This window comes from Crinia signifera, chromosome 4 (genome assembly GCF_055691185.1).
Source record: "Crinia signifera chromosome 4, ASM5569118v1, whole genome shotgun sequence".
NCBI lineage: Eukaryota > Metazoa > Chordata > Amphibia > Anura > Myobatrachidae > Crinia > Crinia signifera.
In genome coordinates this window covers 140,336,920-140,358,617 of record NC_139220.1, presented here as the reverse complement: position 1 = coordinate 140,358,617, position 21,698 = coordinate 140,336,920, and the positions used below count along the sequence as shown (strand labels likewise).

At 43.0% G+C, this 21,698-nt stretch overlaps 1 protein-coding gene across 6 annotated transcripts in view; it reads right to left on the bottom strand.

Annotated features, from left to right (window-relative positions):
* Window positions 1-21,698, bottom strand: part of SYT1 (synaptotagmin 1) — a 642,856-nt gene that overhangs the window by 166,383 nt on the left and 454,775 nt on the right. For all 6 annotated transcript variants that reach the window (XM_083182614.1, XM_083182615.1, XM_083182619.1 and 3 more), the window contains one exon: window positions 2,360-2,544. In XM_083182614.1, coding sequence (XP_083038740.1) covers window positions 2,360-2,544 — 185 coding nt within the window. The remainder of the gene's footprint in view (window positions 1-2,359; window positions 2,545-21,698) is intronic.

Sequence of the window (21,698 nt, the reverse complement as noted above, 5' to 3'; positions counted from 1 at the left end):
ACCCCCATGTTAGCAGGAGACAAGTGGGTATGGATATAGAGATAGATAGAGAGTGCTAAAGGATTCCACCACCCTATGTGTAATAAACAAATAGTTCAAGTATAACAGAACATATACAAGTTTCTGAAGTTTAACAGTTTTTTATTAAAAAGTTATAATTTTAAAATTGTATGATATCTTAATTAATTTCTTTGAAGATGATGACAACCCAATTGTTAAACTTCAGAAACTTGTATATGTTCTGTTATACTTGAACTATTTGTTTATTACATATAGGGTGGTGGAATCCTTTAGCGCTCTCTCTCTCTCTCTCTCTCTCTCTCTCTCTCTATATATATATATGTATAATCAAGTGTAGAAAAATTCTGCACAGTAAACAAACTTTCAAAATCACAAGTGTTAATATTTTTAGCAACAAAATGCAAAGTGAATGAACAGCAGAGAAGTCTAAAAAAAAATCAATATTTGTCGTGACTACCCCTTGCTTCAAAAACAGCATCTATTTTTCTAGGTACTTTACACTTGAGCTCAGTTTTTGAAGGTAGTTGACAGGGAAGTTGTTCCAAACATCTTGGAGGACTAATCACAGATATTCTGTGGAGGTAGGCTTTCTTAAATCCTTCTAAGGCTGTGAACACACAGGGGCGATTTTGTCTAATATCGCGGGCAATATGGTAGCTGAGTGACCATATTGCCCGCAATGGGAGTGTGCACTGGCGATATATCGCTGGGTGCGTGCTCCCGTTTTCTCCCCCATAGTGATCACTGGTCGCAGGAACATGCTCCTGCGACCAGCTGATTTCCACTGCCGGGCTCTCCCGGCAATTTATTTTTCATCAGCGACCATCTCTGGTCACTGATGCAAACGGGACACTGAGCGATATATCGCTCGGGGATATATCCCCCTGTGTGTACGGGGCTTAAATCTCTTTATGTGATCCCAGACAAACTTGATGAACTTGAGATCAGTACTCCATGGGTGTCATTTTATCACTCACAGCACTCTTTGTTCATAATTACAATGTAGATTGTTCTTAATGACATTAGCTGTATTTTTAGGGTCCTTGTCCTGCTCCAAAATAAATTTGGAGCCAATAAGAAACCTCCCTGATGGTATTGCATGATGGTAAATCATTGGTCAACAAAATGCCTTCTATTAAAGCCAAACACAGCAAATTTTGACTCATCAGTCCTGAGCACCTGCAGCCATGATAATATGTTTTTGTTCATAGTTGAGTTGTTTGGCCTTGTCTCCATGTCAAAGGTATAGCTTTTTAGCTTCAATGCTTTAATGAAGACAACTTCTAGCACCAGAAGTAGATGGATGTTCCTGGCTCCCACTAGTTTCTACCAATCCTGAGATGATGGCACTGCTGGAAATCTTCTGATTTTAAAGGAAAGAAAGAATGATGAAGCCTCTTTGTACATTCCTCATTTGTATATAGCACCCAATTGTCAAGAATTATTTTACTCCTCAAGTCTTTTAAAAGGTCTGGTTGGACCTTTCCACTTGAATAAGAAATACAGGCAGCTCTCTCTGCGCAGATTGGCTTAGACCCCATTCTCCTTTTCTCTCTAATGTGATGATATAATGATTGTCACACTATTATGATCTAATACATGTCCACTTTGATGGTAAAGTATGAAAAAAACCTTTTTTGAAAAACTCAACTTTTCCATGTCAAACTATTGCTTGTGTCGACATTTTGACCATGTCAACCTAAGGCGTGTCAACATTTTACATGTGCCGATTTATGGCCTGTCCACCAACAGTGGTCGACCTATTGACTGTCGTACTTTTTCATCTACTGTCCTCAATGTTGCCTGTTTCTTTGGGCTTCTTCAAAAGAGCTTGAACAGAACATCTTGAAACCTCAGTATACTTTGAAATCTTTTCCTGGGAAACACCTTGCTGATGCAGTGTACCTACCTTGTATTACATGTGACATGAAATTTTTTTCTACAACCTCTCCTTTGTAGCAGCGTTTTGATCCTCCTTACCCAATTTTAAGCCTTCTACACAGCTTTTTCTGTTAATAACAGTGGTTTCAACCTACATACTATATTAAAATGATGCTCATCATTTCCTGTTTGGTATGATTGGGTAATTGTACACCTGACAGAAATCCAACAAAATCCATGACTTTGAGCACGTGTACCTAAAATAATTGATACTGTTTTGCAGGCAAAGGGTGGTCACACCAAATATTGGTTTGAATTTGATGTTTCTTTGTTCATTCACTTTGCATTTTATTAATTGATCAAAACAAATAAATTGAACATATTAATACAATGGCCTATTTTGTTTTAAATATGATATACTATCAAATAAAGAAATTAGAATCCTAAGTTACTGTACCTGATCTTTCATGGTATTGCCTAAATCTTTAACATCTTTCATGTTAATAGCATTCTTCCCACCCTTTTCCTTCCCCTTCTTCTTGTTCTTCTTTTTGAATAAACATTTCTTGCAGACACAGAAACAGCAGGTAAGTATCAACAGGACAGCAACTATGGCTATTGCAATTAAGGCCCAAGGTGGCACTGAAAATAGATAGAGCATCAGTGTAAAACAAGAGATCATACTAAAAGACATTAAAATACATTAATACCAATGTTTACACATAATATATGTACATAGAACAGAGAAAATATACATACAGTAACACTGAAATGGTACACGTCAATTTGGTACAGAGGAGATATTAATTAAAATACAAACTTGTGGTTGTTCCAGATATGTAAATAATGTTAACTTTATCCAAAACCACAGGAAGGTGGAGGGGATACTCAAATGTACTGAATGTGTTTTACGTGCAGTTATCTTTATGTATGAAGCAATATGAGAATGAATCCTGCAGGACTTAAGGCCCCCATACACTAGTCCAGGGATGGGGAACCTTTGGCCCTCCAGCTGTTGAACTAGACATCCCAGGATGCCCTGCTCCAGTTTTGCTATTTTGCCATGCTCACACTGTTGCAGGGCATGCTGGCATATGTAGTTCAACAACAGCTAGTTGGTCAAAGGCTCCCCATCTCTGCACTAGTCCAACTTGTCATAAGGACAAGTCGAACCAATTTGCCCTTGAGAGACCCCTGGCAGCTCCCCGGAAGGGCGCTTACGATTTGGCACTTGATGTGCCAAATTATACATGCAATAAATCACATGCAATTTATTGCATGTATATCCCTGGGGAGCTGACAGCGGTGGGCACCGGGCAGGGGGGTCTGTGTGGCTGGGGGCTGACAGAGGGGTCCGTGCGGGGTGGGTAGGGGGTCTGTGTGGCGTGTTGTGGGCACAAAGTCAGCGGGGTCCGTGTACGGCGGATGGGAACTGAGTAAAACTATTTGGCGGGCGGCAACATGGGAAACGTTGCTGAATTTGAAAACATTGGCCGGATGCCTCTTCCCAGCTGCTGCTGCCCAGACCCCACTGCTGCACATAGGTGTGTGACAGTGGTGCTTCACTGCTGTCACACACCTACAGATTGGACCAACACATCGTGGGTGCTAAAAAGCACCTGCAATGTGCCGCTGATGGGTCCGATCCGACAGATTAAACCTGCAGCAGGTTCACTCTTTAGGGTTCAATCCGATGCTCATGGGACCATGCATTTGGTCGGTGGGGATGTAAAACACATCTGACTTGGGCCAATTTCTCTTTCCAATCCGTCTGGATCGGGCTAAATCGGCCCAAATCGGACAAGTGTATGGGCACTTTTAGTAGGTATGGGGGATGTTTGAGACTTTCCAGGGGGTCGGGGAGGCCTCCCAATTGTTGGCAGCCTCCTAGCCATTCTAGGAGGATTGGCAAATACGCTGGAAGTGCATATACAATTGATAAGACTCAATTTAAAGGAAAGGTGCATGTGGAATTCAATATCTGAATATTATGACGTTAAATATACTATGAACTCTGGGGTAAAGTTACTGAGATAGGAGTTCTTTGCAGATGGGATGTTGCACATAGAAACCAATCCGAATATTTTTCTTATTTAGCTATGGTCAACATCCCATCTTCAATAAAACTCCTATCTTAGTAAATGAACCCTCTGTGTGCTTTTGTAGACACATTTAATCCATCTAGTTATGTGACTGATTGTGCCATTTACTTAAACAAAGAATACTACATCTGAATTGACAGTAAAAAATAATTTTATCTTAAATGTTATTGGTTTAAAAGATTCATTTAAAGTGTAGTCATTGTGACAAGTGCCCAAAACACACACACACACACACACACACACACACACACACACACACCGGCAATCCAACTCTAGTCTTCTTAATGAGTTCTAGTTTTATAGTATTTGGTAGTAGAAAGCCTCTCTGTATAACACAGTCATGCAAATAATATTATTAGATACATCTCTGCATGCATTGTTACTCAAGGTCATTTGTGTGCTCTACTGCATATAAACGGTTATGTATCTGTGTTTCATACTGTTAATAAGAGCCTATTGTGTGAGTGCACTCTATACAGAGTTTACTCTAGCAGTAACAAATACTTATTAGAACAATTATTCCAATTCATGACACTGGTTACCATGGTTACTGGAAATGTGCAGCTTGCCGTTAATGATGGAAGAAAATTAAGAACATTATGTAATTGAGAGATGAGGATAAAGATAAAGTCATACTGCAGAACTGTTATCTGCATGTAATACAAAAGCATGGAATTGTTGTACAGATGTATATGGTAAAGCAGATGAATTATTGTTAAGTTGCAGCAATGCTGTTTTTGCTACACACAAAGATTAGCTCAAGTTGTTATAACTCATGTTCTACAGACATCCACAAGAATGTCATAGCTGCACAATAATGTGAAGACAATCATAGACCTTTTGATATTTGATGAACAATAAAGCACTTTGAAACAGTTTCTTAAAAAAATAAAAACAAAACGTCTGCAAAAGAATATTTTGCCACATAAAGTCCTTTGTCGTGTGTCCCATTAATGCTAAGCAAACCGCTACGGCCTCCTACCTGTATGATTATATGCTGCAATAATGATGAAAGGCAGAATTTAAAAACAGCTTCTGACAGAGACATTAATAACAAGGTCTGTCATCACCTGACTAATCATTTTCAATGTCCATCACACCTTTTTGTATCAGTCGAGATACGTGTGTGAGGACAGTAGCAGTAATTCATACATACAAATAAATAAAACCCTAAAAATCTTAAAAGCTTGGGCAAAAGCAGCACGCTAAAGTGGGAATTATTGCTGCAAAAAGGGGAATATTTTCTGAAATGATAATGCCTGGTGGGATGATAATCACCTTCTATAGCTGTGTAACAATGGCTCTCCTTCCTAGAGCAGCATATTTCCTGCCATTAGGACAGAACAGGTTTCCTTTCAGCTATCCAACAGCTGTCTTTGCATACAGTAATTCTTATTATTCCAATATATTCATATAGTCATTTTCTTCAATCAAGACCACTTCAAGCTAACTATTGGCCTGCTAAACAATATAACTATGACATTTAAAAACATCTCACAGCATAAAAGAGGGATCATACGATATAATGTGGATATTTAAAAAAAAGACATATAATTCCATAGATTCATTTTACTGAATGTATCTAAAGCTGTGTACACACGGGGGCGGAATCGGTACATCTGTCAGAATGAACTTAGGTCTACAGTCATTAGGTCGACCCCACTAGGTCGACTGGCAGGAAGGTCGACCTGATTTAAGGTCGACATGGGCCAATGTCGACATGACTTAAGGTCGAATTTGCATAAAGGTCGACATGAGGAAGGTCGACTGGTCATAATGTCGACATGGGTTTTTCACTGTTTTTCGATCCGAATGTCGACACAGTTGACATGGATACAGTTGGCAATGAGAATCGGACCCTCGCATCGCTCGCGATGCTTCGGGCACGGTTGCTCGCTTCGCTCGCCACAGCTTCAATAACCTCCTCCATGCCCTAGTGGATGGTAGGGCATGAAATACCGCCTGTCGGCACATGTCGGCTCAAAGAACAGTGAAAAACCCATGTCAACATTATGACCAGTCGACCTTCCTCATGTCGACCTTTATGCAAATTCGACCTTAAGTCATGTCAACCTTGGCCCATGTCGACCTTAAGTCAGGTCGACCTTCCTGCCAGTCGACCTAGTGGGGTCGACCTAATGACTGTAGACCTAAGTTCATTCTAATAGATGACCGCTTCCCATGGGGGCGATAGGGGCTGAAATTGTTGGAAATATGGTCACAGGCAACCATATTGCCAGTGATTGGGAGTGTGCCCCCGACGATAAATCGGCGGGTGCGCGCTCCCGTTTTCAGCCCCATTCTAATCGCTGGTCGCAGGAGCTTGCTACTGCGACCAGCTAATTACCTCTGCGGCACCCCCGGCAGAGGTTCCTTTTCATCAGCGACCATCTCTGGTCGCTGATGAAAAGGAGACACTGGGCAATATATTGCTCAGCAATATATTGCTAGCAATATATTGCTGAGCAATATATCTCCCCCCTGTGTACGGGGCTTAAGAGATCAATAGACAATAAGCAGTGGCGGCTCTAGAGGTGTGGCTGAAGCGAAGTCCAAAATTCAAGTAGGGCAGTCACACCGAATGCCAATGAGTCTCAGGTGATAGTGTATGGGGTAGCAGTTGGTGTGTCTTCCATGTTTGAATTTTGGAATTCACTACAGCCCCAAATCTGGAGCCACCACTGAAAATAACTGTTAATATAACACACTTATATTCTATATAATTAAAGGCTAACGCTGCTCGTTACCTCTGTGGGGGGAATTCAAGTGCGGTGTGCTGGAAGCCACTAGATGGTGCCTAACAGAGCAATTCAAGTGTTACTACACTTAAGCCTGCACAGCTGCTGGCGAAGACAGTACTGCTATGTTGTTCCGTCATTTTGACAAGAGGGTAACTAGTATTTACATATTAGAGCATACTGTTCAAACTATACATATTTTATAGATCTAAAATCAGTGGAGGATTGGCCCATGGAACACCAGGCAAGTTTGCGAGTTTGCTAGTCTAATTGCCCCTTCGGCAGGGCGGTCAGATAGTCCTGTGGTCAGCTGTCAATCAGGGCTGCTGTTCTGCAGCCACACGCAGGAACCGGAAACTGTAAGCTGCTTTGGCTATCGGGCTATTCCTGGTGCTGCTACCCTGCTAGCTGGGAGCATCACTGCAGCAGCCACAGTTCAAAGACTCCAGCTGACGGGAATGAGCGGGTGGATGGAGGGACCAGTGGATGTGGTGGACCGACGGCCAGGCAAGAAGGGAGCCGCAATGTGTGTTCCTGGCCTATCCAGGGAGGAGGGAGCTGCTGTGTGTGTGTGTGGGGGAGGGGGGGGGGGGGGTGCTGTCTGCTGCAGGAAAACAGAACAAGGGAACATGCTGGTTATGGCTGGGAGTCTAAAGTCCAGCGGCTGCTGCATATTTGAGGGTATATATATATATATATATATATATATATATATGTTTGCATGTATCAGCATCTTAGTGCGGTATTCAATGCTGGTTTTTTAAATGTGCAGCGAATCCTGTTAAGGATTCGCCGCACATTTGCAGGGTTCCGGAGGGCTGGAGCTGCCAGCCCTCCGTGTCACCCTATTCAACGGGACAGGGGCAGCGAGCCCCTGGCGGCGTATTTTAAGGGAGCTGGGGGATGGTGGCAGACAGGGAGATGGAAGCCTCCCTGCCTGCGCCAGACACTGAGGGGGTTAAGGAGGGCTTGCAGGGACACAGGGAGAGCCCCCCAAGAGCTGGCAGGGGGCTGGGATAAGGAGCCGCTGCACTCACTGGTCCCGATCCTGCATATTTAACGATCGGGACCAGAGTGCAGTGAATATATGAATATTAATGAGCGCCTCCTGGCCCCCTGCTGGTGAAAGTGTAAAAAATAAAATAAAAAAATGTTAAAAAAATAAAATAAAAATTTTATATATATTAATGTGCTTCAAGCACATAAATAAAAATAGCATGCCCTGCACAGAAAAATAAAATCAGATATTTTGACACCAAAAAAAACCCTTTATTTTAAAAGATCACTTTCCAGTTCACCTTAAAAAGATGTTGAATGCAAAATCGTGAATCATGGCAAAAATCAGGGAGAAAGCAATTCGCCATCCTAGCATTGAATACACTCTCGGCGAATCCCAGTGAAAACCCCATTGAAATACACCAGCGAATTGCAGCGAGCATGAAACGGAGAACTGGCCGGCATTCACTGTTCGCTTTAGGCGAACAGTGAACATTGAATAGGGTGAATCATATTTTCAGTGAAAAAAAATTGGTACTTGTTTCCTAGCACGGCGCCACCGATTTATATTGTATGTCATTGGGTTTGAAAAATCTGTTCGATCGCATCGCATGCGATGCGATGCGATGTGACCAAATCGACCCGATTTTTAATTGTACAGCCACCCTGATGGCTGATTACAATGTTAAAATCCCCCCCCAGACCCGAATTTAATTGTATACCCACCCTGATGGGTAATTACTATGTCAAATGCCCTCCCCATTGTTAATGCTATGCCACGATCAACGACAACCCGAAGCGTGGCGAGCGGCGGCGGTATGCGTCCTCCGACCTTTTCATACCCCCACTTTCCACGTCGGCGTGGAGTTGAATGTATATAGTGTGGCGAGCGCAGCGAGCCACCGAGCCCAAAGCGTGGCGAGCTCCGCGAGGGGACGCGGAATACATGTGAACAGCCCGATTCGCCGAAAAAAAACGGTGACTCGTGAACATTGAATACTGGCCTTTGTGTTTGCATTTTTTTTATTTAGGCATCTTTTTGTCAGTGTCTGTGTGCCAGCATTTGTCTGCAAGTGATCTACACTGGCTGGCGAATGGCGAGTCTATCACCAGGAGCAGCTCCAATGGGAGCTGCTCCCTCTGTATAATATATCTAAATATAATTGAGGCTTTAGAGAACTTATTTAATCATATTGTTTATATTGTGGATTAGTTATAGTGGGGGATATCATTCATACTTGCCTCATCTGATTCAGTCCCATTGTCTATAAATCTATAGCTCTTTCAACAACCATTCACTGCCTTTGGTGGAAAGCAGTAACAAAGACTTATGTCCATATGGCCCTTGGAGCTGATTCAGCAAGGGTCCTCCGCTGCAGGAGGAGAGTGATTGCAAAGTAAAGATGCAATAACCTGTGCCTGATTTCCAGGCAGAGGCATTCACACCTCCTCCTGCATTTGCATTGCTAAGGATCACATATGCTAAGCTGCTGTGAGCATCTTATTATATGTAGTCCTTACTGAATAAGGCCCCTTTTTGGAACGTATTGAAACCATCATGTGAATTGAGATGACATTTCTTTAAGTAACCCTATCTTTAGTTTCAAAATATTCCCCAACACTACTAACTAATTTAGTTATTTTACCAAATTATAATTCTGAGAAGATTATGTGAGTGGTTTAGCACAAACAAGATCCAACGGTCAGCCATCACTGCTGCCATCCATATGAGAATGTAAAACAGGCTAGCAAAAGGCATATATTTATATATTTTTAAAACTTTCATGATAGGGATGCCATAATTGCTGGTAAATGGTAGAGAGAAGGTCAAATTGTATTTTACTAAATTAAGGAACTTCTTTGAAGCAAGTACTAATAGAATGCAGATATTAATGTCTGGTGGGGTCTACACTCACAGCGATAATAGCCATATTCTAAGCGATTTCACTTAATTTCTCTAGATCACCTAGAAATTCAGCATACATCGCTGCATGTGTAGAGCCCATTGCGTACGCAATGCGCGGCTCGGTGCATCACTATCGCATGTAGATGAAGAGTAAGCATGTAGACTGCGTATTGCCAGCGACAGAGATCAGCAATCTGCATTGACTTGCTTACAACTGAAATCTCCCATGCTAAGTTCCTAAACTGAATCGCGAGCGCACATCGCTGACACTTTCTGAGCGATCTACATGCCAGGAAGCTGAAGGGGAATCGCCCATGCAAATTGCTGGCACAAATCACTATGGGCCTTATTCTGGTCTGTGCGGCCGGAGCCGAATATGCGGCCAGGACCGTGCGTCCTAAACCCCGCCTTCCGTACGGATCGCTCACTCCGTCCGAATGAGGTAAGCCGCTGACCGCACGGAGCACGAGTGGATTTCTCATGTATACACCTCCTCCATCTCTGGGAACCTCCCCCATCATTCGATAGTCGCAGACCATCGAATGCAGGACCGAGTGGTCAGGCAGCTCCCGCGAGCTCAGACCACTCGGGCATTTCTCTGTGCAAAAGCAGGGATCTGGGCGGGCAGCTGACATCCGGCAATGTCACATGTCCACCCCCTACACGTGCGTCACGGCCGCATTACCATATGTACGCCCAGCGTTTTCATGGGAACACCCATGAAACGTGGGGCGTATGCATATGTTAATGAGGCCAAACAGCCCTTCACGCCCCTCTCCTCCCCCTGTTTGTAGTGTAAACAATTCATGCGGAATTTGGACGTATGTCCCTTTCGCACATGCGCAGATATGCCTCTGCACATGCGCAAACACAAAACATCGGCGGAACGAACGCACGCGGACATATCCGCACCAGCCAGAATAAGGGCCTATGTGTGTAGTCCCTATTATTGTACTGTGCATTTATGTCTATTACATTATGAAGAACAAGACAATAAAATAATGCAAAGTACACAGAAGTAAGCATCTAGTGAGCAGGCTTCACAATACCGTACCATACCGACTCATTTCCATTCTGAAGGGGTTCTTTCTATTTGGAGTTTGTGATTGAGTTAATGTACTGAATTTTATAATCACTAAAGACTTTGATTTAAAATTTTAAATTAAAAATGTCAGATGAAGCATGACTACCAATTCAAAGCTGTCAACGAAAGTGTGTAATCTGAAAAAGTACATAGTTATTTCATAGCGGGAACAATACATTAGAAGATTTAGTATTGCAATTTGGACATGTCAGATTTTGTGATTTCATTAAAATGAGTAACAAATTAAATTTGCTCTGGGCAAAAAAATCTTTAACCTCTCATGTGCCATATATATATATATATATATATATATATATATATATATATATATATATATATATATATATATATATATATATATATATATATATATATATATATATGGGGTATCTCCTAGGTAGAGAGTGGTCTGCACACCAGATTTTAGACAAAACATTTTATGTCACATAAAAAAAAGTAGCACATGGCAATGCATTGGAATCTTAAAGCAAAAAGGTGCAGGTTACTTATCCAAGCCTACACTGTTGTGATGGGCTTGGATAAGTAACCTGCACCTTTTTGCTTTATGATTCCAATGCATTGCCATGTGCTACTTTTTTTATGTGACATAAAATGTTTTGTCTAAAATCTGGTGTGCAGACCACTCTCTACCTAGGAGATAACCCATATATGCAATTCTATATGTGATCTGGCACCCTACTATTTTCCTGACGGTGTGCGGTTTCTCAACTGTACATATATATATATATATATATATATATATATATATCTCAAGAGAAAAAAATACCAGGCGCAATGTCCTCTGATTGTGTGTAATCAGGATCCCAATATTAGTCCCAAGATGCGTGCAGCTTTAGACTCCAAACCCTCACCACGGGTTACCGATAATTTTGCAAAAGAAGAAGGAGAGAGCGCACAGTGAGTATATCAAAGGTATCAAATTTACTCAAAATATAAGCTCACATACATCATAGTTTAAAATCATCAGCTTGCCAGCAATTCAGTATCACATCAGAAACAGCGTGGTAGATTTGTAGAACCTCACAGGAATGGACACCGCTGGAAACGGCGCCCTTGCCGGGAAATCCACTCCCCACACTGATGTCGGATGTTTGACGCTGGAGGATCAGCAGCAGCAATGGTGTGTTTGAACCTCTGGCACACCCAACTAGTTTCGTCACAGGTGGACTTCGTCCCCCTGACGAAGTCCACCTGTGACGAAACTAGTTGGGTGTGCCAGAGGTTCAAACACACCATTGCTGCTGCTGATCCTCCAGCGTCTAACATCTGACATCAGTGTGGGGAGTGGATTTCCCGGCAAGGGCGCCGTTTCCAGCGGTGTCCATTCCTGTGAGGTTCTACAAATCTACCACGCTGTTTCTGATGTGATACTGAATTGCTGGCAAGCTGATGATTTTAAACTATGATGTATGTGAGCTTATATTTTGAGTAAATTTGATACCTTTGATATACTCACTGTGCGCTCTCTCCTTCTTCTTTTGCATATATATATATATATATATATATATATGACATTTAAATAATAAGAGTATTGACTACATAAGCAACAATAAAATCCGTCATTGCAAATGTTTGTTCACATTTGCATTTGTAATGCATACTCCTATGAACAGAAAATAATACAAATACTTTTTTTCCCCGCGAGAACTGAATGCAGATTTTATCAAATCATTTTTTAAGCAGATCACATATGATTTGCATGTTTTTACACACAAGTGATGGCAGACCAGTTGAAATATTTGTTTTAGTCTTAATCAGTTATTTACTAGGTTTTAATGTAAGGAAAATGAACAGAGTGTAGGCTGCAGTATCCATATGAACATACTCTAAACAAAAGTTGTCTAAATTATTTAAATGAAGTAGGTGGTGCCTGCCAGTCTGTCTGCATAGTAATTTAAACCACACTCACTTATACTCACAAACCTGTGTAAACAGCGTGCAGCCACGCCGTCCATTACATCCGGGTGGACATCCATCAGCTGTCCAACCCGGCATGGGGTTCATAAAACCGAAAGAGCATCATTATGCGCTTCACCCAGGCCATTTCCGCTATTGCGACCTGTGTGTTCCACCTCGCGGCTGTCGGGGAACGCACGGCCATCTTGAAAAACACATCGCTTCTACTTATTTAGTGTGCTATGCAGGGCTGCCGAGTGGGGATAACAGGGGATACCTATGCATTTAAAAAAACACTTCATATCAACACAAATAATAAGACATATATAAAAAAAAAAAAAAAACATGGTGCATGCGCCACCACCGGTAAGTACCGATATAGGAGCAAACACCAAAAAAAACAATAACAAAACTTACAATAACAAAATATTATAATAATGATCACAATAGTAATGGGCCTCCGATAACCTAAGTGTATTTACAAAATCTTAAAAAATGCAAAAAATTCTAAATTGAAATTGTAATGTTGCTGTCACTCAAAAAGTAGTTCACAAAAATATGCTTAGATGGTTGTATTCATTAAGCCCCTTTGGGGCCACAGTCTCAAGGGTATGGATCCAGCTTAACTTTAACTCCTTCTTTAACAACTGTAAGTCTCTATCACCTCATCTTTGCAGTGGAGGGACACAATCAATAACCATGTATTTGAGCATGGTGACCTGATGTCCATTTGAGACAAAATGTACCACCACCGGTTTATCAGTTGAACCTCTTTCATAGGCTAACCGTATATCCAAACGGTGTTGAGCCATTCTTTCACAAAACAATCTCTTTGTCTTCCCCACATGGAGGAGCACTGTAAAATATAAACAACAAAGTCCAACTGACAATGCAGTTTAAACTGTAGTTGTATCCTCTTGCCTGTTTGTGGTTGTGGAAAAGAACTCCCAACCATCATCGACCTGCAAGTGGTGCAGCCGAGACACCGATAGCACCCATTTTTACGGGTTACCCAATCCTTGTTGGTATGCTCTTTGATGTAACCTGAATTAGCATTGGTACGGTAAAGCAGATCCTTAAGATTAGACCCTCTCCTTATTCCAAGGAGTGGCAGACCTTTCTTGGCCCTGGTGAGATCAGACTCGGTCTCAAGGATCTCCCACTTCCTTTTTATCGACCTTTGTACTGTATGTAGTCTGGTGTCACATTTGATGCTAAAGAGCATCCTGTCAGGATCCACTTTTTTGATTTTCATGTTTTCATTGCGAAAAAGAGTTTGTGCCCTGGTGAGGCATTTATCAATCGAACGCCCTTTATATCCTCGCTCGAGGAACCTCTGTTTTACTTTTCATCGATCTGATGGTCGCAAGTTCAGTCTCCGAGTTGTTCCTTACGATGCGCATAAATTGCGACACTGGCAAACTGCTTTTAGGAGCCTCAGGGTGATGGCTCGTGGTTGATAGCAACGTATTTCTATCAGTTGGCTTTTGATAGAGTGTATGTGCTAACCTGTTATCTTTCAAAAAATTAATTTCATAAAAATCGATGGATGGCGTGAATCTCCCTGAAAAGAGCCTCAACATTGACAAAAATTACTCTTTGCTGCTTTGCCATACAATAAAAACATCATCAATGAACCTGCGATAATATTAAATGTGGGTCCCAAAAGTAGGCAAAATGTAGCTCTGTTCATAGTCGTCCATATAAATAATGGCACGGGTAGCTTTTAATCCTGCTCACACACTCTTGCAGATAAAAGTCAACCAGCTGTGCAAGTGGCTCAGCACTGACCCAGGTTAATTGGTGGCTCAACAAGTAAAAAATTAACTCTCGGGTGCGGCCTGTTTTCTCTGTATCTAATTTTTGGGCTCTGGTCTCTACCCCTAAAAAAGCCCCAGAGGATGGTCTGGAGCCAGCTGCTTTGGAATCCAAAGCTGAGTTAGAGGTAGTGGTGTCAAAATTGAACTCACGTTGCGGCCTCCTCTGCTGGAATTTCTTTGATTACCGTCACCGGACAACCACTTGTAAATAGTGTGGTTTTTATAGTCCTGCTCGACATTGTCAACAAAATTAGTTCACCCTGATATTTTTCAATTTGAATCCAAAGCTTAGTCAGCTAGGGCTCAGTTTTATCTGAAGCAAGCACCGGTGTGCTCCAAATCAAAAATCTTAATATCCTCCCTTACTTAAGTGAACTCAGCGCCTCTGAATTGAAAAATTGAAAAAGCCGCCCTGAGCGCGGCGAAACACGTTTTTGAGGACTCTGTTATTCCCCAATACTGAGGACTGAGGACTGGAGAGACGTACCAACATCCAGCAATTGCTAACGTCCCATTCCCACCTTGGCCACATTGGCAGAGCGGCCATACAGCCCGGCCATCATCCCGGATACCGGAGAGGAGGCAGCCGCTGTGATCAGCGCAATCTACAATCTGCTTCCCTTCCGCAATACAGAAATTCGGCGTGCAGTGAGCGGGTGCCGTGAGGTGTCATCGGACCCCGCACAACACACAGGAGGCACCCCGCTGAACACTGCTACACAGCCACTGACCAAAATCAACTGCGGCAAGCAGTAAGTACCGCTTCTGTGACTGTCATTTTTTCCCCCAGATTCGGGACGCTATAAAACAGCTGAGCACTTCAGTTACCCCACTAGGGGTTTAAACGTGGAATACAAATTATCCCAACGTGATGCTATACCATCTGATTGCTCACTGATGGGACATTTTCCCTATACTAGGGATTAGCAGCAAGTTGCTGTGTCTGCTGCAAAACCAACTAATTTGTTGCATTTCTGGGATTTGGATCGGTAATTATGAAATCATAACAGAAAAGGAATAACCGATATATGTATCCCTTATTTTTAGGCTTAACTTGCATGCATGCAATTAATTGTTTTTATTGTGATTCATTGTGAATTATTAAATTGTTATTAAATGTTTTTTTGAGTGTACATAAGGCGCCTAGTGGTATCTTTTCCCTGTCTTGGTTGTATTGAGGGCGGCACCCCTCAACCACAGGGCAGCCTCTGTACACGGCACACCACAACGAGCCCCTAGCGCTCATACCCTGCTTTGATATCTGCATTTATATAAGTGAGTGCTAACCTGTTCCAGGATATTTACAAGGAGGATGTTGAGCCATCAATTTACCCCTGCTGAATTGTCCCCCTTCATTGGATAGACAGAGTGTTGGCTGTTTTTTTAACTGTTGAGCACCACGTTTGTCAAATATTGTATAAACTGCCCAAAGTCCATAAGAGCCTTGAGTAGGCTGATTATTTTGGCGCAAGGGTAGGTGCTGCAGCCACTTGCACAGCTGGTTGACTTATCTGCAGGAGCGTGTGAGCAGGATTAAAAGCTACCTGCAAGATACTGGACATTTCTTGGAGGGCCTAAAGAGTCTTGGTGAAATACCAGATAATTGTTTCTTGGCCACCATGGATGTCAGCTCCCTCTACACCGTCATGGCGGTGTAGAGGCGGTTAGAAAATGTCTGTGTAAGGGTCCTTATTCAGGGCCGCCAATAGAGTTTGTCCTGTCCTTTATTGAGGATTATATTAGAACGCAACCACTTTCTTTATGATAAAGAGTTTTTCTTTCAGCGCTCCGGCACAGCCATGGGCTCTAATTTAGCACATGGCTATGAAAATATTTATATGGATCACTACGAAGAGCCACATTTTGCCTACTTTTGGGACCCACAGATTACTGCACATTAACCTTGACAAAGGGGTGTTACATACCCCGAAACGTTGGAAGCTATTTTTTGCTGAAATATACCTGTTTCAAAAATTCCCAGAGTGCCGCTGTTGTCTCTTCACCTACCTATATATATATATATATATATATATATATATAGGTACTCTTTACCTAGAACGGCGCCCGCGATTAGCATCGCGGGCGTCGGGGGGAAAAAATCGCGGGCATCGCGGGTACATAAAAAAACAGGTGCGACGCGATGCCCGCGATGCCAGCGATTTTCCCATAGGGATCAATGTTAAATGGGCCACAGAGCCCTAATAGTCCCCCTGAAGTCTTAAATGGCCCCCACAATTTTTAACGCCACCCCACGATCAACGTGAACCCGAAGCGTGGCGAGCGCAGCGAGCCCGCGAGGGGCGGCGGTATGCGTCCTCCGACCTTTTCATTCCCCTACTATCCACGTCGGCGTGGAGCTGAGAATAGAATAGTGTGGTGAGCGCAGCGAGCCACCGAGCCCGAAGCGTGGCGAGCGCAGCGAGCCCCGCGAGGGGACGCGGATACCTTCACAGTTATACGCGTCCCCTCGCGGGCTTCACAGGTGTCCGTGGCGACGCGGACACCTGTGAAGCCCGCGAGGGGACGCGTTTACCTGTGAAGGTATCCGCGTTCGCTCGCCACGCTTCGGGCTCGGTGGCTCGCTGCGCTCGCCACACTATTCTATTCTCAACTCCACGCCGACGTGGATAGTGGGGGTATGAAAAGGTCGGAGGACGCGTACCGCCGCCCCTCGCGGGCTCGCTGCGCTCGCCACGCTTCGGGTTGACGTTGATCGTGGGGTGCCGTTAAAAATTGTGGGGGCCATTTCAGACTTCAGGGGGACTATTAGGGCTCTGTGGCCCATTTAACATTGTTTCCTATGGAAAAATCGCGGCCATTGAGGCATTGAACACTAAAATCGCGTCCAATCTCACTTTTAACATTGGTCCCTATGGGAAATCGCGGCCATCGCGGGCATCGCATCGCACCCATTTTTTAGTGCATTCGATGGTCGCGATGGGCGCGATGGGCGCCTTTCTAGGTAAAGAGTACCTATATATATACTCCCCAAATGGTGGTATAGCGCCTGACATTCTTTTCTCAATTCACCAATCCACATGTTCCATAAAAGTTCATGAAATAAATGAGGATAATTTTTCAAAAGTGTTCTTTATTCATTCCCTCAAAGGCAATATAAACAAAGTCCCAATGCGTTTTGTCTTACAAAGACTTCATCAGGGGAAACAGTTTATAATCTTTCTACAACTTCATGATTCTAGTGAAGTAGCTTCTGAAAGGCTATCATGAGTATATGAATTCCTAGAATTTTAGGAACACAGATAACTACTGCTTATGGTAGTTAGAGGTGGATACCTCATTCATAAAAGTATTTTTATATAAGTCAACCAGATTGGTTAAAAAATAGGAATAATTCAAGACTATCCTGTGTATCTGATATTGGACCAGTTCTTATAAATAAAAATCAAAGAACGTCCTGAATTGATGTCAGGGGGTGAAAGCTCATATTAGAGCTTCTATCTTCTGCAGGGTTAGCCACTGGAATGCGTGAAAGGCACAGTGAAAATGAGTCACTTGGGAAAGTTGAGGAGTTTTAGTTGGAGGTCATTTAAGATAAGTGAAGAGGCATATGTTGGTGCAATTTTGTTATTTAAATGCATGTTAGTAGATATCATGAATATTAGATTCTGCAAAGTAACCAATGTAGGGAATTTCAGAATGAAGAACATATTGGACCATATGCCCAAACAGTCATTTTACAGTCAAATCTCAAATAAATGCAATTTTCTGAGGTTTGACCACATTTCACATACATACCAAGCTCCAGAAGGTGATACAATCTGGAGCTTATACCCTCCAGTAAAACCATCTATAGATGGCAATAACTAACAGAAGCCTATGGGCAGTACAGACAGTGTAATGGTTACCATTACTTCCTCACAGCACTGAGGTCATGGGTTTGATTCCCTGTGTGAAGTTTGCATATTCTCCCCATGCTTACGTGGGTTTCTTCTGGGTACTCCGGTTTCCTCCCACAATCCAAAAATATACTTGTAAGTTAATTGGCTCCCAAAAAAATTAACCCAGTGAAGTGAATGTGTGTGCATGTACATGTGGTAGGGAATACAGATTGTAAGCTCCACTGGGGCAGGGACTGAAGTCAATGTTCAAATATTCTCTGTAAAGCGCCGTGGAATATGTGTTAATTGGACAGTTGGCAGAGCGGGAAATAAACAACAGAGTAGAGATTTTAGACATAAAGAAAAGGTATATATCCAAGTGCCAGAGAGCACAGGATAGGCACTGAGCAGATGTTTTTGCTCATGGAAGAGGATGCCATATCAAGTAATATCTTGCCAATTAGTAAAAGCTGAGGAGAAATAAACTAATCTATTTGTAGTGCAATTGTGTAAAATCTCTTATATTAACTGAAACATAGCTGGTTGACATCCATTAATACAGTGGTGTAACTATTGTCCCGCAGCCCCGCGGTAGTGGGGAGGCGCTGAGATGGTGTGGGCACCGGGGGGTCTGCAGGGCTATAGTTATCCGCTGCTGTCTGCCCCTGCCGCCGGCCAGTACCTCCTGCCAACGGCGCTTCTGTCGGGTCCCGGCTCCTGCAGCTAATAAAAAGTGACAATTAGAAAATGGCTGCCCCTATACAGCAGACCATTATTAAGCCTGCTAGAGGAGGCCACCGCCTACTCTAGCATCCTCAAAAACTGTCTGCATTATGGGGGCAGCCATTTTCTGAGTGTCACTTTTTATATGCTGCAGGAGCCGGGAGACTGAGAGCCAGGACCTGACAGAAGCACCGGCAGCAGGAGATACCGACTGCAAGGGAGGGGGGGTTGTTAACCCTAGGGGTTGGATGGGGTTTGGTAACCCTAAAGAGGAGGGGGGCGCTGCCTGAATTTGCGACAGTGGGGCACAAATTGAATAGTTACACACTGCATTAATATTGTACAATAGGAAAGGTTTTGGATTGACAGACACTGAAATACAATTCCACCATATCCTCAGCTAACCCCTAGAAAAGTTGAACTGACTGTTTTGTTTGCATGGTTAAATGGGATCATACTGTGTCAGTATGCATTAAAAAATCATATAAAAGACTGTGCACATACTGTATACTGTATGCAAAAGAGTGAAGACCTCAGACACTAAACTGTCAGGATAAAGAAAAGTAAAGCCATTTTTACCCACTGAGAGGTCTACCATTTGGAAGAGGCCCAGAGAAGAGGTTATTTCCATTAATTAAATATGTAGGTCAATAAACAATCATGTTATATGAGTTAAAAGTTAAAATAAAAGCTAGGCTACCCAGAGAGATTAAAACAAAAACATTACTGGTACTGTATACTGTAACTGCAATTGAATATTTCAAATGCTTTTTATGCAAATGAACAGTGCCCTTCCTTTCACAGACAATGTAGCATAGAGTCTTTCAATAAATTATTGTTCATCACTCATTCACATCATGCGTGCCAGTACATCACAAGCAAATTGTATAGCTATAATTATGTAATTCACACAATACGTGCATGATGATTAAATAGCATATATCTTTCTGCAGCTTTTATGGCATTTATAGATGCCAAGGACCAGAAATATAGAGACAAATCAAAGATATTTCAATGCCTACATTCCTGCTGAATAGAGATGACACTCTGTGTCAGCTCTTTATTAAAACTGTTACCTTGCATTTCATAGTCCTTGAAAAAGTTGTTTCAAACCCATGAAATAGGTGGAAAAAAAAAACAATAAATATGTGAAGCATAGAAAATAACTGACCCTGAGTTTATTTAAAAAGAAAGGTTCTAAAACATGACAAAAAAGTCTTATATGAGCCTGCTAACAAAAATCAGAATTTAATATATGCTTTCTTTCACGGAATGGCACTCCCAGCCACTTGGAGAAGTAGGCAAGTCTCCTAGAGCCAACTTACATGCGCCCCTTCCCTCACAGCCACATACACTGTCCCTTAGCAACTCATCCACACAAAATCTACGGTACTTGTTTCCTAGCACGGCCACACCGATTTGCATCGGGGTGGTCGTGTCGGAAAAATCGCGTCGGTCGCATCGCATGCGACCAAATCGTATGCGATGCGACCGACGCGATCGACCCGATTTTTACATTCAATGGATTTTTGGATTCAATGTAAAATATTCCCCAGACCCCCAATTTTACCCCCTCAACGCCGCCACCCCACGATTGATGCCAACCCGAAGCGTGGCGAGCGCAGCGAGCCCGCAAGGGGCGGCGGTGCGCGTCCTCCGACCTTTTCATACCCCTACTATCCACGTCGGCGTGGAGTTGAGAATATAAAGTGTGGCGAGCGCAGCGAGCCCCGCGAGGGGACGCGTATAACTTCACAGGTATACGCGTCCCCTCGCGGGGCTCGCTGCGCTCGCCACACTTTATATTCTCAACTCCACGCCGACGTGGATAGTAGTGGTATGAAAAGGTCGGAGGACGCGCACCGCCGCCCCTCGCCGGCTCGCCACGCTTCGGGTTGGCGTCAATCGTGGGTTGACGACGGGGCCATATACAATGTGAAATGGGTCATATTGGCCCATTTCACATTGTTTCCTATGTGAGATGGACTTAATCAAGTCCATCTCATGTTGTGCCAATATAATGGCACAAGACCGACGCGATGCTCCCAATTTCAATGTTAAAAAATAGTTTAACATTGAAGCCTATGGCAAAATCGCGGGCATCGCGTCGGTCGCGTCGGGGGGCCATGTTAATGGCCGTGACTGACGCGATGCCCCCGATTTTGCCTTTGACGGTAAAATGGACCTGATTTCAAAGGAAATCGGGTCCATCGCGGGCATCGTGTACCTTAACTTTAAGGTACACGATGCCCGCGATTGTGGCCGTTCTAGGAAACAAGTACCAAATCTACATATACAGGAAAATTGGTCAGGACAGCGAGATCTTTGTGTTATCATAGCCCCACCCCCACTTTACAATCCCGTTAATGTGGCCACTGTAAGTCGGCATGTATGGTTTATGAGCAAAATAGGCCTGATTCTGAGTTAGGAGTAAAGTAAAAAACAGAGCAAGTAAATGTGCTTCTGGATACAGCCATGCTGCACTGCAGGGGAGCAGATATAAATGGTGCAGAGAGGTTTAGATTCGGGATGGGTATGTCCAGACTTAAATCACATCTTAATTGTGGCTGGGAAATGGATGTTGATGCTTATGTGCCAGTATTCAGCTTAATAATCATCTGCAGTAGGCAACGGCACCAATACATTTGCCACCCGCACAGGGCTGCATTAA